This window comes from Pseudochaenichthys georgianus, chromosome 11 (genome assembly GCF_902827115.2).
Source record: "Pseudochaenichthys georgianus chromosome 11, fPseGeo1.2, whole genome shotgun sequence".
NCBI classification, from domain to species: Eukaryota; Metazoa; Chordata; class Actinopteri; order Perciformes; family Channichthyidae; genus Pseudochaenichthys; species Pseudochaenichthys georgianus.
In genome coordinates, this window is record NC_047513.1 from 21,242,570 (window position 1) to 21,258,434 (window position 15,865).

Consider the following 15,865-nt stretch of genomic DNA (forward strand, 5'->3'; position numbering starts at 1 on the left):
TCCTTTTTTGAAATGCAGAGATACATCTGACACTTGAGGCACTTGATGTATGTTTTCCCACGGCATCCGTCTGCCATGAACCCTACAGAAACCTGAGTGTTAGTTTTGGCCCATAGTGGACTCCATTTGTGTTGTGTAAAATGGGGGAAATAAAAAGTTAGCAAATCCCCATGTCCTCCTCAGAGGACATTCATAAAAACATTTAGTTTTAGGTCAAATAAGTATTGCACTGCTCTGAAAACTCACTACACTAACTCCTAAGATGTTCCCTTACTATAATTAATTAAAATATTGAACTCACAACACTGGTAATTACAAACTTACCATTTCTCTTTCTATAAATAGTGCTTGTGTTGATGGACGCCATTTTGAAATACAATGAAATGATCTTTTTCAAAGCCACACCCCCACATATGTCACATGTCTGAAAAGCCCAGGATGTCCTCTGTGAAGTACAATTGGACTTAATGCTGTGGCATGTATAACCCCATAGTTATGGACCAAAACCAAATGTCCTCCACAGAGGAAAAATGAACGGGTGGGTCTCAGGAGGATGTTTAATAAGTACAATACAACAAAAGCTTAGGTTTCATTTGTGGGCCGTAGGCCTATTCCATTATACTTTTTGAATGTGATGAGGGCCAATTCAAAATGTCCCGCGGGCCGCATTTAGCACCCGGGCCGTAGTTTGGACACCCCTGCTTTAGGGAAACTGTGCCCCCTCCCCTCAGATGTCAGACAGCAGGGTCAGCTAGAGAGTCTTAAACCCATCAGGTCACTCGGTTGGAGGACAGTCCCTCTACCTATCAGGCATGTTTTTTTTAATTTGGTGCAGCCTCGGGTGTGCCTGGCGGTGGGAAAAACTAAAAGATTTATTGGTGTGTCAAACAGACGTCCCCTGTGGTCTTCAGTTCAACACCATCCATCTTTCATTCTCCCCACGTGGTCTTTACCAAAGCCTGGCACCGCTGAACATATGGTCACTCTGGAAACTCAGGAGCAATTAGAGGAACAAATCTCACGGTCCAAAAACACCCGAGGCAAAGTTCCTCTCATTTGTTGTCTCCTCTTCATTACCTCCGCCTCCTCTTCGTCTTGAAGCCATCCCATGTGATTCAATGGCTCCAGTGTACAAGAAAGTACCCGTCATCAAGAGCTGTTGGCCTTCACCGGAATTAGATCCTGAGCTATGCAGGAGAAGAAAAGATGTGCGTATGACGTGTTCAATTGCTGAGACTGCTTTCCACCAAAAATAGAACAAAAGATTTCCATGTGCAAATGTGTCTGAAGTAGACAGAAGAGAGATGAAGGTAGATTATTAATATAAAGAGGACATTCAAAAAAGACAATTCAGCGGTGAGGCTTGACTAAATGTCTACCTGTTTGTTGTTGAGTGAGACAGATGACGGGTGACTTTGGGACCGTTTTAGCTCTGTTAGGTTTTGATTCTTCTTGACATGAGTTTCCTGCAGGAAAAAGACAGAAGGTGCAAACAAAGTACATTTTGGAAAGACAGACACCATTTTTATTTTAATATTCAAGGTCCCTTAAGTAAAAGACAAGTTTTGGAGGAAGTATTTCCCTATATGCATAGTTTTTGATATATATTTTGATTTCAAATAGGAAGTTTGGTTTCAATAATAATCATTGAACTGCAGCTTTTAAGCATAAACGAGAAGTCCTAAAATGTCTCTGCAAATAGCCAGTGATATAATACATAAGAGATATTGAGATGAGTATTTTCCTTTCAAACACTGTTTCCAAAGTCAAGAATAAGAAAGAGATTGTGTCTGTTTGGCAAATGGTGAAACACATTGTACTTGCTTTCCTCTCATTTACAGCAGTGTCTCATTCATGCAGGGTGAATGCATCTTGCCAAAGTACCCCACTCTCCGCCATTAGAAAGGCATTAGTCCTGGTGTGCATGTATAACTCTTGTAAACGCTGACTGACTGCCGCAGTCTCTTCAATCAATCAGCACACAACCACCAGCGTAGATTAGACTTTCAGACGCATTACTGAGATTGATGAGATTAAGCAACTGTTGGGGAGGACATGGAAATCAATTTTAGAGTTGTATCTGTTTATCTGAATCACATCTTCCCACTCTGCTGGGATGATCTTTGTCTGGGTTGAAGCAATCTTCTCGCCCTGCTGATCCTGGCACAGAGCCTCAGGTGCTGCAGCTGGAGGAGCCACTGCTCATCTGCCTGCTCAGGACATGTCAATTCACTTGCATTAGTACAGCGCTGAAACTAGAGGATCAACTAGGGTTTTCCTCAGCTAACATAATTAAGATACCGAATTTGATAAAGTGGACAATTTCACGTTGCAAATTCAGCCTTGAGTTGGCTTTCTCCTGCTGATGAGCATTGTTACCCCTTTTAAACTGAGGAGAGATAACTTTGAATGTTTACAAAACACAACCTTCAAACCGTACTCATTGTGCCTTCATATATTCACAAACAAATGTACTTTACAATTTTTGATGTGTAATGTATATGGGTGTAACATCAATACAATCTTGTTTGATAGTCAGTGTCCTGGGATCACAGCAACCAGTTCCTGAACTGTCCTCAAACATTTTTGATTGTTGTTGAGACATTTTTGACCCAAGACTTCTCAAGAAGAAGCCAGACAAAACGACAGACATGTGAAATAACAACATGAATAAATGATTTTCTGCTCAGTTCAGCACCCAGAGGTGTCTCTAGCTTTTAAAGTGACACGCCCAGCATCGCTCGGTCTGCTCCACACTGACTGAAGAGTGTGTCAGGTGAATAATAATGTACAATGGATATGGATCAGTCCCTGCATGAATGAATACCATCGGTGTAGCAGAGCTCCTCTGTGGTCTCTGATGGGCCCGCATTGGACAAGTGTCTCCAGTAATGAGAGACTCAGGGAACAAGCGGAGAAAACAAGTCAATACAAACGATGAGCAGAAAAACTTAGAATAGCTCACACATTTGTTTTCTCTCTGGCCCTTTAGCTGCTATTTTGTGATTTACTCCAGTGCGAGGACGTTTTGTCAATAACACCCTTAGGGAACGGCTGAATGTGGCAGTCGATAATAAAAGACGGGAAATAGTAAGTATAGTTTATTTGCTTGTATTGGTTTCACCCTTAATACTTTCCACCTTTTTAGTTGCTTTTGATGAGGCAGCATAACATCTTTAAATGTTTGCAAGCTTCCTGACCTGACGCACAATAGTGTAAAAATAGATGAAAGAAAACAGCAACAACCAGCACTGCAGACACATAATAATTCAATATGGAGGTGAGTTACATTTGATATGAAGCTCACACTCACAGCAATAGAAAATGAAGCAATGGCCTGGATAATCCACAGCGCTCAGTTAGCTTCAATAAGAACTATTGTCTCTTGTTTGTCTGTTTGGCCTTATTGACCCAAGTAACAATATCGAGTGTACACAAAACTAATGAGGGCAGAAGGTTAATGAGTCTGGACGCCTTGCCAACTTGACTGAGTGCCTGCTTTGGAAGAATGCGTGCCCACATTATGAGTACAGGCCGTAATCTGATTTGATCAGTGCGTCCTGGTGAAGAAAGGAGCTGCGTCCTGCTGGCTACTGCCCTCAGGCTGCTGTCACACACTCGGCGTGAAGTCTCCGAGAACTTGTAATGAGGCCAACCGAGGGCCTTCTCTCTCTCCTGTCTTTCACAGGCGAGTGTGCATTGACACACACACACACACACACACACACACACACACACACACACACACACACACACACACACACACACACACACACACACACACACACACACACACACACACACACACACACACACACACACACACACACACACACACACACACACACACACACACACACACACACACACAATCTCAATCAAATGTTATGAACAAAAACCAGATTAATATTTGTCCACTCTGCATTTGTCTGACCTCTCTTAAGCAGAACTCCCCTTCCTTGTCTTTATCCCACAACAAACCAACGCTTTCCCTCCAAGCAAAGGAGCCATTTTACTGTGACTGTTGACATATCTGCATGCTGTGTGTGAGCCGGAGAAAGGGTGAGTTAAAGAAGGGTGGGTGGTAGACAAGCTGCGCATTTTCTTTTTTGCCCAAGAGAGTTTTAGACAGATGCTGACTTACATATCTAATGAGCGCAGGGGCGTCGGTATCCATTCGTGAGGGAACGATCTTCCCCTGAAGATGCAGCTCAGTGGAGGTTCCAGTGCTGGGTGGTAGATAGAGCCGTGGAGCAGGAAATGGTGGCACACCCCGAGGAGTGAGGGACCGTTACAACCTGTGTGCTGGGAAATAAATATCCTGTGACACAGCCAGGCATGTAATGGGAAAACCAAGAACCAAAACCCAAGGACACAAGCCGAGCTTCAATATTAAGCAGTAAAACAAAGGCGGCTCATGACTCATTCTGGGTCTTCAGATCAATTGTGGTTCACGCATTTCTCACATAAATATTTAAGTAAGAATACACCTTTTGCCATGATTGATCCAAGAATATATTTGAGATTGGCATTCAAATCATTCTTCCTTCAATTCAGATTCTAAGGATCAGACCTAATGTTACTTGTTCAAATAGCATTTTCTGCCTCACTTAATCGAGAGATTAATACAGGAGGAGAATAAGCTTGAGCTGTTTGAGCTTGAAGCCTGAAAATATTAAAAGACATCTACAGTAACAGTGAGTGTCTTTTTAGAAGCCACAGCACAGTGGAACACATAAGGCCACCAACGCCTCTTCTTCAAATGCCATTAACCTTTGTTTGTGGGCCTCAGTTACCAGTTGACAAAAAACTATTTAAGTGCAGTCTGTTTTTGTGTAAATGTTATTGGAGTGTCGTAGGTGCTTTTTAACATCCAACTCTGCATGGTTCTGGATTTGTAATGATTTACAACAGTACCTAAAGGTGGGCTGCTTGAACCAGGCCAAACAAAGACAATTAAAGATAAAGATACATCCGGATGTTGAATGGCACAACACGTCTGTATTGTGAATACATGGGGAGGGGGCAGATGCTAAAGGTGTTTTTTAGTTAATTATGTTCCAATTGCTTTTCTGTGAAAACAAAATTGCCTCTGGGATAATTGAAGTCTGTATCTATACACCATCTGTCACTCGACTGTTAAAAGGGACAGCCTGTCCATGCAAGACTTTTTCAGGAATTCATCTGCACAAATGACTCAGCGGTGAAAAGCAAACAATGTTGTGACATTGGCTGTTCGTGCATGTGGTTAATGAATGAAGAGAGGGACAGAAGGAAAACGACGTTACAGTTCTTAAATCTTTAATGTAAACAGCAGTTTTGAGGGGCTTTGAAAAATCCTAAAGAAACCATCTGACGGTATTAAATAGAAAGGGGAAAATATATAAATCATACTAGAGATAACAACCATGATCTGTTTTTAAATTAAAAAAATACATACACTTTCAATTTGTGGCCATATAGTCCTGAACACAAAAACAACTTCCCTTGATCAAAACACTAACATCCTTTTTTTTTATATACCAACTACTAGGCAGTTTCACAATTAAAAAATCCCTAAATTATGACCATCTTACAAATGATAAACAAAAGAGAAGCTCAAATATTGCTTAGGAATGTCGTGTACAGCAGTCATTACAACGAGAGACTCAAATGAGGGAGAGACGAGTGTGTGTTTGTATGAGTTTCACAATGGTGGTGCTTTTAAAGTTGTTTTGGCAAAGCCACTGTGTCGTTGTGTACAATATGCAATAAGCAGCAAAGGGATAGTAATATCAACATTATTTCAAAGAAAGGCTTTTAACTGTAGTACAGTGCCTTGATTTTGAGGATCCACTTATTCTAACAGTCTTCAGTATATGTTTAACAGGCGGAGCAGATATAAGAGACTATTTTCATGTAGTATTCCTCTTAAAATGTACTTTAGCCTTCCTTTCAGCCTTGTGACAAACTGCCACAAATACTGTAGGTAATAATGTGACGACAAAACACAAAACCCTGTCCCTCCCTGCTCCTGAACTACACAACCATCATCCCTCCCCCGACAGAAGCCCTGAGGAAAAAGAAAGAAGTGAACAAGGACAACAAGGAAGCTGATTTTCTAAGCATGTGTCTACAACACTCTTCAAGCAAAATGACAGCGGGCGCCACGGTCGAGAAGGAGGAGTGAATGTCTGAAAACATCACTGGAGGAGAGTGAGGGAAAAGACGCAGGACGACCAACGACAGGCCAAACAAATACTTCCTGGTTTCTCTTCTCCATGGCAACTTGATGACTCTGCATCAAACCCGAGTCCTCTCAAGGGCAGCGAGCCGTTTAATGTACACAATTTTCTCTCTTAGAAAGGTCAAGCAAGAAGCAAGAGGAATAGAGCTCAAGAAATCCTTTTTTCATTGAATCACAGTTCATTTTTTATATTTTGTGGGTTTATTTGTTTTTGTTCCAGTTCATAAGAAAAGGGGATTGGTCCAGTGAGAACAGTACAGTAGGTGCTGGGTGAGTTCGGGGTCGCTCGTCTAGTTACAGTCGTAAACAAAGTCATAGTTGCTAGGTTCTTTGGGAATGGGGGGCGGGGCCTCTGGAATCTGGATGTTCTCTAGATCCAAGAGGCGGAGTTTCATCTCCATGGAGAGCAGGGTGTCCATGTCTGATTTGGTGTAATCGCTGGTCATCTCCTTTCCCAGGAGGGCGTTTAGACCGTCTGTCCACACGCAGTACTGCAGACACAAGACAAGACCAAGAAACACATTAATTCAGGTAGTAACACAAAATTAAATCATTCCTAAATCTACAAACTTTAATTAGGCATGATGTGTTGTTAACGGAGCTAGTTGACAGCGTGCAGACTCCTCCTGGTACAGAGACCAGCAGGCATTAAAGAAGCTAAGCACCATGGGAGGACAGTCTGTGTGCACTGGGACTCAGGAGGAATAGAGCAGGGACACATGCTTCACTCGTGTCCTAAATGCAAACTTCTATTCCTAAACACCTATTTAGAGAAATGCTCTGGAGTCAAGCTTTGAGGTTATGCTTTGAATTATCATGATGAATCCTTAAAGCATTAGACCTTTGTGTACAGGATATAATACTTTGTTATAAGTTGCATAAACAATAAAAAGTGATATTATCCATATCTACCATTCATGGTTAACATTTCAAAATATGGAAAATTGTTAAGAATATTCATTATACATTGTTTTTCAAAAATGGTGAGTTGAATGAACCACTTTAATACGTTATAGGGACAATTTCCAGTATATATCTGACTTCAACACTTCAACACTTCAACACTATACTTCTACACATTTCTCTCTGTGCCATCACACTTGTTCCTTCTGTCAGACACTGTCAGCTGCCGCAGTTGGCTCACCTCATGCTTGTCAGGAGCAATAAAGTTCAAATACTCGTCCGACTCATAGAGGACAGAGAAGGCCAGCTCCAACACCTCCTGGAGAGAAGATAGGGTGAACGGCAAAGAGGGAGGAGCGAGAAGGAGAAAATGGTGCAGAGACAGAGCGGGAGAGACAGACAGTGACAGAGTGGAGGAGACAAAATGAAGAAGGGGGAAAAGGAGAAGAATATGATGAGATTTCATTTCATTCATATTACATTTAGCTGACACTTTTATCCAAAGCGACTTACATAGTGCATTCCACCAAGAAGATACAAACTTGAAGAAAACAGAATCATATAAGTCAGGTTTCATAGAGCCAACACATTTCAAGTGCTACTCAACTGGCTTTCAATAAGCCAGTCCTTTATTAGTATATAAGTGCTTTGTTAGTAATTCTATCGCTCGAAGTGGAGTCGAAAGAGATGAGTTTTTAGTCTGCGCCGGAAGATGTGTAGCTTTCTGCTGTCCTGCTGCCATATAGTGCAATGTCCCTCTCCTCCTCACGTGTTGTCACAATCTGATACATCAGCTGCACATCAACTCATCGGGTATCAGCGCGGTAGAACTCAAAGAGTGAAACATCTGGGGCTCTCAGATATACGATATTGCAAAATGCCTGGGGAGGCTGGGAATATGATGTGCTGTGATGAGATCTTCCTCAAAGTCTACTTTGGTCTACTTTAGGAAATCAATGGAATGCAGTGCGAGGACTGCACAGGGCAACTGAGAGACACATTCGTAAACAAGGAAGCAATTCATTAAATGCTTGCTCGCAATCTGAGTGAAATTAACATCTGATTTACGACGGCAGAAGGTAATTACACATTAAGAGACTGGCACTGCAGCCCAGGTGCAATTTGTGAGGGAGGGCTTCAAAGACGTGGTTCAGGGGGGGGGGGGGTTGTCTCAGATCAGAAGTCTCAAAAAGGATAGGCTTTAATGATGAAACACTCATTTGGACATATTTTACTCAATATACGTGACGATGCTAACCTTTCTTATTTTAGGAAGGTACAATGTTTAACATGTTCACCATCTTAGTTAGTCACATTAGTAAATTAGCACCATAAACAAACACTTTTGCATTATTGTAACAAAGTATTAGTCAAATTAACATTTACAAGTCAGACGATCACTGAAATGATTCCAGTTCATCCACATTTCTTGACAACTGCTGTAATAGTTGTTAAGATATTTTAATTTGCATGACATTATAACCCCAAGATGCATGCTAGGGTTGCTTCACTCACAACACAACTGCAACCAAGTCCACTTTTGTAAATGAAATAAGTGCATGGTGTCTTGCAGATCAAGTGTATGGCCTCAGAGGTCTTCATTTGGTGCGATCAAGTGTATATTGTGCTCGTTTATAAATGCTGTTTATAACCCCAATGTGTTGTTTATGAACTCATTTAGTGCAACATTCTACCTGGCAGTGGCTTCTCTACTAGTATTGAGTTGTCAGTTAAATACTGCCTAATGAAATCTACGATTCCCCAACACAGCCTCATTTTGATAGCGCTTCACAAATCTCTACTTGCTTTTTAGATGCTGAGGATTTTCCACTCAAATCGTGCTCACTGCAAATAGCTTGGACATCAGTAAATACAGCAGAACATGCAATCATCCATAGCCATCACACACCCTCCAGTCATTTGGGTAATCCTCTCTTTGAATGCATGCACCTTGCATAAAGCGGAATGATGTGCTTCAGTAATTAGATGCAAAATGCCGCACAGAGGACAAACTGCACTTCCAGGTCAATGCTCAAGTTAACTAAACAACACGTATGCCTTGAGGCACAGAAGGGGCGAGATACATGGAATCATTTGAAAATAATATAAAGTTAATCTAAGAACAGCCTTTGACCAATACATTTGGAAACAGTGGGAAAACACTGCTTGCCCCCTCAGTGCCCCACAGATGGTCCACCTGCCAGTGTGGCTCTGTTCCCGTAGAGGTGACTTTGGCTGGCCTTGTAACAGTGAGTAATGAAATGGACTTGTGTTCTCATTCACCAGGCTGGGACAGGCCTGCCTGACGGCCAGCAGACCCCCCTCCGGTCATTCCCCTTCGCTTATCGACAAGGTAATAAAGGAGACAAAGCAGGGGGAGGCATTCTCCTTTGTCTTCAAGGCTATTTATCCAAGATCCAATATATCAGAGTCCCGTGGGTGGGGGGGGGGGGAGGTTTGCAGAGGCAAAGTGCAGGAGAGGAATGGCTGATGTGTACACAGAGGCACGATGGCTCTTTCATCTTGGTTAAGGGCCGGGCCGTGTGCTCCTTTCACATTTAAACAGCAAAGAAAAAGATGGCGGCGTGTTTTTGGCGACTCTTGTGTGATTTGTTTCTGCAGCTGAAAGGGCTTCTCTCTGAAGGTTTTTTTTATACAATGCCACTGATGGATACGTCCGTCTGTGCTGAGAGTTATTGTGTTCTTTCCCAAAGCAAAATTATGTAACTGACATCATGTTATGCAACTCTCACGCACTAAGAAACATCTTCTCTCGCCTGGATACACACCCACCCACCTACGCGTGTGCACACACAAACACACACCTTGTTTTGCTTCAGGGCTCCCTTCTCCTTCATGTGAGGACAGTCTTTGCCGGTGATAACAGCTTTGATATCAGCCACAGGCACTGCAAAGAGGACAGAAGTGTGTTCACAACAACAACAACAACAACAACAACCATGTGACAACTGCGTCCTCTCAGATGAGTGGCTGGTTGTTTATTCAAAGTTATGACTCTCCCTTGATCTGTCATTGTGCTTTCAAGTGGAAGAGATGTTGACACTGACTTATAGCCAGCCGTCAATGGGAGGATAGAGATTTTAATAAATAATGTGAGCTGCAATAAAAATACATACTGTGTCACAAATGTGGGTAAGGAAAACAATCTAAATTCGCCTTGATACTCACGTTTGTCCTGTAAAGAGTCGTGGGGCACTTCACCCTGAGGGCTCTCTTCCAAATCTCCGTAGTGCAGGACTTTATGGTTCGGAGACAGGCGGCAATACCAAAACTTATCTAGGGAAAAAGAAGGGGGAAAGGAAGACGGAGGGGAGTGAACAGAGAGGGAGGAGAGGGTGAGAGAGAGAGAGTTATTAAATAAGTCAGCAGCTGGCTTTAGACTTCATATGGGATAGCATGAGTCATCAGCGAAGTCAATTAGCACGGTGAAAAATGTGTGACTAAAACAAAGAGAAGAGAAAACAGCCGTGAGGAAAGTCCACAGATGGGCCGTAACGCTCTGCACGAGGGAGGGATCTTGATGGGCAACAATACAGACAGTTTGTCTTCATCACTTTAATTCAACAACAATCAACGCAGTCAAGACGAGATCACAGGACAAACACTTCCAGGGTTTCGTTCTCCGGCTCAAACGCGGCAAACTGCAACTGTGAGCGGATCAAATGCTTTGTTTAAGAGATACAAACCGGTTCAAGGTTTCACAACAGAGGCATGAGGCCCTAAATCACTACTCTACCGATACAGGAAACACCTACTTTGACTGAGATCATTTATGGAAAAAAGACAGTTGCCATATACAATTTTGCACTGTGTCAAAAGATAAGGAAGGACATGACGATTTTAGAGGCTGTAAGGCTAAGTAAAGCACTAAGGAGCCTACAACTCTGTGAGGCAAGAGTTGGCCTGGCTGCATTATTAATGTAACACATTCAGTGTTAACAAACACTTCAGTGCCTCAACAATTGTGTAACTACATAACGCAATTGGATACTTCGTGATAGGGACTTATAACATTCTTACGCTCAGGTTTTGTTAAAGGCTAGACACAATTGAAACATCAAAAGCTAACAAATACATAATTGCTGATGGAGTGTGTGTTTCTCTTGGCTGGTGTGTAATCCTCCAGCCGCCTGTAGCTACCAGCTGTTTCTGTAAAGCGCCGCTCTATCGCCAGCCGCTGCACCTGCCTGGTGTTCTTAAGTCACTCCCTGCCAAGGTCGGCATGGATCTGAGCTGGCAGAGAGTGGGCACAGACTGGGGGGTTCTGGCTGGAGAGTGCAGGGCGGTACAGTCCAAATCCTAATTGCTGATAATAGACAGTTGTCGGTGCCAGGCTGGCGCAGAGTGGCAGCCGTCCACGGGGAGCGGATCGAGACGTGAAGGGAGGGGCGCTGTCAACTGTTTCACTGATTTGTGAGTGCATGTGTTCTACGCACAAGCCCATATGTTCCTCCCTTTTGGATTCAAGACACTGTGTCTCTATCGGGATTCAATTTCAGTTGTGTATCATTTAAACTGCAATTGTCTTTATCTAATACAGCACAGCATACGAGTGAACAACACGATAAGATTCAACAGAATCACGCAAAAAAATATCCAGATTTTCTCTTGCTTTGATGCAGCATTTATACAAGGTAAGCTCTCCAGAGCCCCCAAGCACTGTGCACTTAAAAGTCTGTACAGGTAGTCCCCTTCTTTAAAACTTTAAAACATCATCAACCTGAGCTTCTAGAGAGAAGCATCCACCTTAATGGACAGACTAGCACTTTGAAACGTAGAGCGAAGAGTCGTCTGCGCTGAAGTCAGCCAAATTAATATTTGATGGAGGTACTTGAGTCCCTGCAGGCTGGAGGGCTTTGAAATAGTTGTACACGATGCATAAGGAGACTTTAGAGAAGGAGAGGGGAAGGGAGAATTGGAGCACATTTTATGTATGCACAAAAAGATAGGACAAGACACGTTACAGTAGATTAAGAAGTAATGGGACAGCATCTGAGTAGAAGAGACAGGACCAAATTAATGATTTATGCAAACCCTGCTTTTGATTTAATGTAGTTGTGAACCCTAAGGGAAAATTGAACTTGCTAAGGGACGCCTTTGATGTTCTGTAAGACAAAGTTCTCTTCACATTGTCAGTGCATGCATGTGCAGTATATAATAGAGGAGAGGGAGGAGACTATAGACATGTATGGGAAGAGAGAGTCAGGAAGAAAAATAAAGAGTCTTGAAGAAACGCCACGTCCTTGACTCCTTCGAGAGTCATCAGAAGGAGAGAGAGCTTCAGCTGTAGCAGGCAGACTCTCAGTCCTGCTGCAGCAGATTAAAGCCAGAGTAACCCTACAGGCTACCGTGCTAAATGAAACCCAGGGAGGTTCGTGCACTGCTTTATATACGACTGCGTGTGCGAGTGTACTGCTTCTGTAATGCTTTTATTCCTGTGTTTAGTATGTGTGCTAGTGCGTGCATGTGCCTGTGTCCTCCATTCCTCTGACAAGGAATCTAGGATCTGAAAAGTAATAAGCGTGATGGTAATTTGAGACTATTCTCAGCATGTCTGTTGTAAATCCAGACGAGAGTAAATCAGCCGACTACATGCAGTAAAGATACTGGATCGGGCGATGCTTTCTACCTGAACATCTGTCCTGTAACATCTTTGTTTTCAATCTCAGCAAAACATTTACTGCTTTATTATATTCATACCTTACACCTTGAAAACTGTATTAAGGGTCTGCTCTTTTGTCCGTATTTTAATTATTCTCTTAAAGCTTTCTCTAAAATGTATCGTGACAATTGTGTAAGTATGCCCGCCCTGTTCTTGCCTCTACCTTTTGTATTTCTTTGCATGCCATATATCCAGGGGCGGACTGGCCATCGATGGGCCGGTACTGAAGTGGGCCCCCCCCCCCCCCGTTGACAATTTACTTGCGGTAATTACTTGCGGTACCGAAGTGGGCCGGTCGAGAGTCCCGGGCTGATTTGTAGTCCCAGTCCGCCCTGCATATATCTGTGTATGCAGGGGCAAACGAAGAGGGAGACTTGTGTTTGTGCCTCTGAGACGGCTTTTCTGAATGTGATTCTATTAAAAGAGGCAGCGTGTCACTCCGTGTCTCTACCTCAGAGGCTGATGGAGCCAGAAGAATGTAATGTGAACCACCATGACAGCAGATCCCCAGCAGCCCAGAGCCTCAAAGATCTCCTGTGATACACATTTCCTTTGGGATTTTGTTTATAAAGCAAAGGGAAAAAGGCGACGAGTGGAGCTGCAGAGGACGGATGTAGAACAAACGGAAGGATTGGCCTTGTGAAAACAGCAGAGAGGGACGGGAGTTTCGGTGCCTGCGCAGTCATGATCCCTGGATGTATAAGTGTGTGTGTGAGTGATGTGGGTCTCACCTTGCCTCCTGCGACTACTGATTTTCCTGAAGCAGGTCCCGTCACACAACCTGTTGAGCCTCTGCTGTTTGATCAGCTCCATGATCTCGGGCTGGATCTTCTCCCTCAGCTCCCTTCAGAGAAACAGAAAAGGAACACATGATTTAGGAACAATCTCGATCGTCTTTAAATCACACCCATCCAGATGTGGAAAGCACAGCAAGGTGCAAAATCCTCTCAGATCAAGAAGTGAATTATTTTAGATTTCCTGACTTTTCTGGCAGCATACGATATTTATCTGACAAAGAAAACTGGATTACGGCTGTCAGGAGGGATCAGAGAATGCCAAACAGGCAGATATACATATGCATGCACGTGTACACACTGAGAAAACATGTCACCTAACGTCCCAAAAGGCTGATCAGTGGGAATCTGGGCTGCCGCAGCTATCCCTGTCATTTATTCATGCTTCTTTACGTATGTATGTCTGTGTTGCGTAGGAATATGGAGCACACAGCACTGGTCAACATGAATTATGTATATTATCTACCCTCATCTTTATTTCTCATCATTATACTTGAGTCTTTTCTCTTTCAATTTACCCTTTTTCTTTTCTTTAGAAATATGCAGATTTTTGGTTATCTGATTTTCTACTCTATGCATTTCAATGTTTTGTTGTATTTTGCCTTGCTGGTGTTTCAAACTGCTTCTGTCCTTCTTTCTCTTGCCCCTGTCCTTCAGGCCCATCTGCTCTCGCCTCCTTTCATCTGTCTCACCCTCGCTGTGTATTTGCCTCATCAGTGACTCCAGTCATTACATTGATCTGCGGTCGGACCTTCACTCGTGCATCTTTTAAAGAGCAGCTTGTGGGTAAGGCGTGGCTCACCGCAGGAAGGACGGATTTCGATTGCTCTCATATGCTATCCTTCCGACTGGGATTGTTATTATCGGATAGGTTCGGATGGTCTTGTTAAGGACGTAGCTCCAGTTTAAACTGATTCTTTCCGGCTAATGCAGAAAATCAAATAGACTTGACTTAAAGGGCTGAGGTAGAGTTGTAATAAGGAAGCACTCTGGTTGGTATAAGGTGTTTAAATGATTAAATGCAAGTGAGGCATTCCCAGCGTATTACAAACTCCCAGTACCTCCCAGTATATCAATACAGTATTCCAGCACAGGTGGAGAAGAGGATCAATTGCGGTTTATTTTAAAACCACTTTTCATCCTGATTTTCTGGGGACTGCATTCAAATTAAATTGTGTATTAGTATTTTCTCACAAGTGTTTCGTCAGCAGTTCTGAGATGACCTGCTGCATGGATTATGTGATGTCCATTTCATTTGTTGGTGTAAGCAACTTTCAGCACATCCAAAACTTTCCACATAAATCATAAATATCTGAAAAAGTCAACATGGTATAAAATAAAAAAGACTCTACTGGAGACACAGCTTTGATCTGAAGCCATAATAGTTCCTCTTCACCTTCTTTTGATGTCTAAAGTCATTCTCTGCCATAATTGATGGGAGAAATCTGGCAGCACCTTTAGCAGGCAACACGGTGCTCCTTTAAATCTGCAGTCTGACACACTCATTATGTTTACAAGTCATGAGTGTATTGATTTGAGGAAAATTCCACCCTCGGGTAGTCTCACGCTGTTAAAGAAAGACTCATTGGCCTGTGACGTTCAATGCTTTCCACAGCCATTCTGTAAAACATTTTTTAAATGTGCTTTTTATTTTATTTAAGGGGCTAATTTAGTTAAATTCTGCTTGTTTCCCCGAGTCAACACATGAAATACAGTGTTTAATACATAATAAAACTTTGAACCTAACTCTGAATGTAAATGAGATAACTACATCATTAGTTTTCTCTGCAACTCCTTTCGCTTTTGTTCTGCTTTTCTCCAATAGGATTAATTAGCTGCTAAAGTTTGGTCTCTATCCTTCCAATATCGATTAAATAACCCCGTGGCTCAACATTGATTACTGTTCAGAGGGACAAGCTCTCTCTGTGAAACGATTTTCCAATAGTGCCATCTAATCCATTAAATGCAGGCAGGACAAAACAATGTTCTCCATTACAAGCCCTGCATCCATGATCAGTCAATGGATGATCTATTACAGAAAACTTCTCCATGCTTAGTGAGGGTCGTTAATGGAGTATTCACGAGGAATGCCATTTGCAGAAGATTTGAATTTATTGCATATTTTCAATCATGAGAGGAGAGCGCAGGTGCAACTGGCTGTGTGCCATTAGCTGGCATTTGGTTGACAAATGAAAGAGAGAAAAAAAGAAGCTATTACATTAATGACCACGGCTCTTTTTTTGAAGAAGCAAATCATGT

The 15,865-nt window shown here is 42.6% G+C and overlaps 1 protein-coding gene across 4 annotated transcripts in view; it reads right to left on the reverse strand.

Moving 5' to 3' along the window:
- Positions 1–5,284: 5,284 nt before the first annotated feature.
- Positions 5,285–15,865, reverse strand: part of elmo1 (engulfment and cell motility 1 (ced-12 homolog, C. elegans)) — a 104,396-nt gene continuing 93,815 nt past the window's right edge. For 3 of the 4 annotated variants that reach the window (XM_034094234.2, XM_034094233.1, XM_034094236.2), the window contains 5 exons: positions 13,544–13,656; positions 10,319–10,426; positions 9,955–10,037; positions 7,371–7,448; positions 5,285–6,717 (listed from right to left, as the gene is read on the reverse strand). In XM_034094234.2, the coding sequence (XP_033950125.1) occupies positions 6,517–6,717; positions 7,371–7,448; positions 9,955–10,037; positions 10,319–10,426; positions 13,544–13,656 (583 nt within the window). In that variant the 3' untranslated portion in view covers positions 5,285–6,516. The remainder of the gene's footprint in view (positions 6,718–7,370; positions 7,449–9,954; positions 10,038–10,318; positions 10,427–13,543; positions 13,657–15,865) is intronic. The other variant, XM_034094235.1, reaches the window with a different exon arrangement.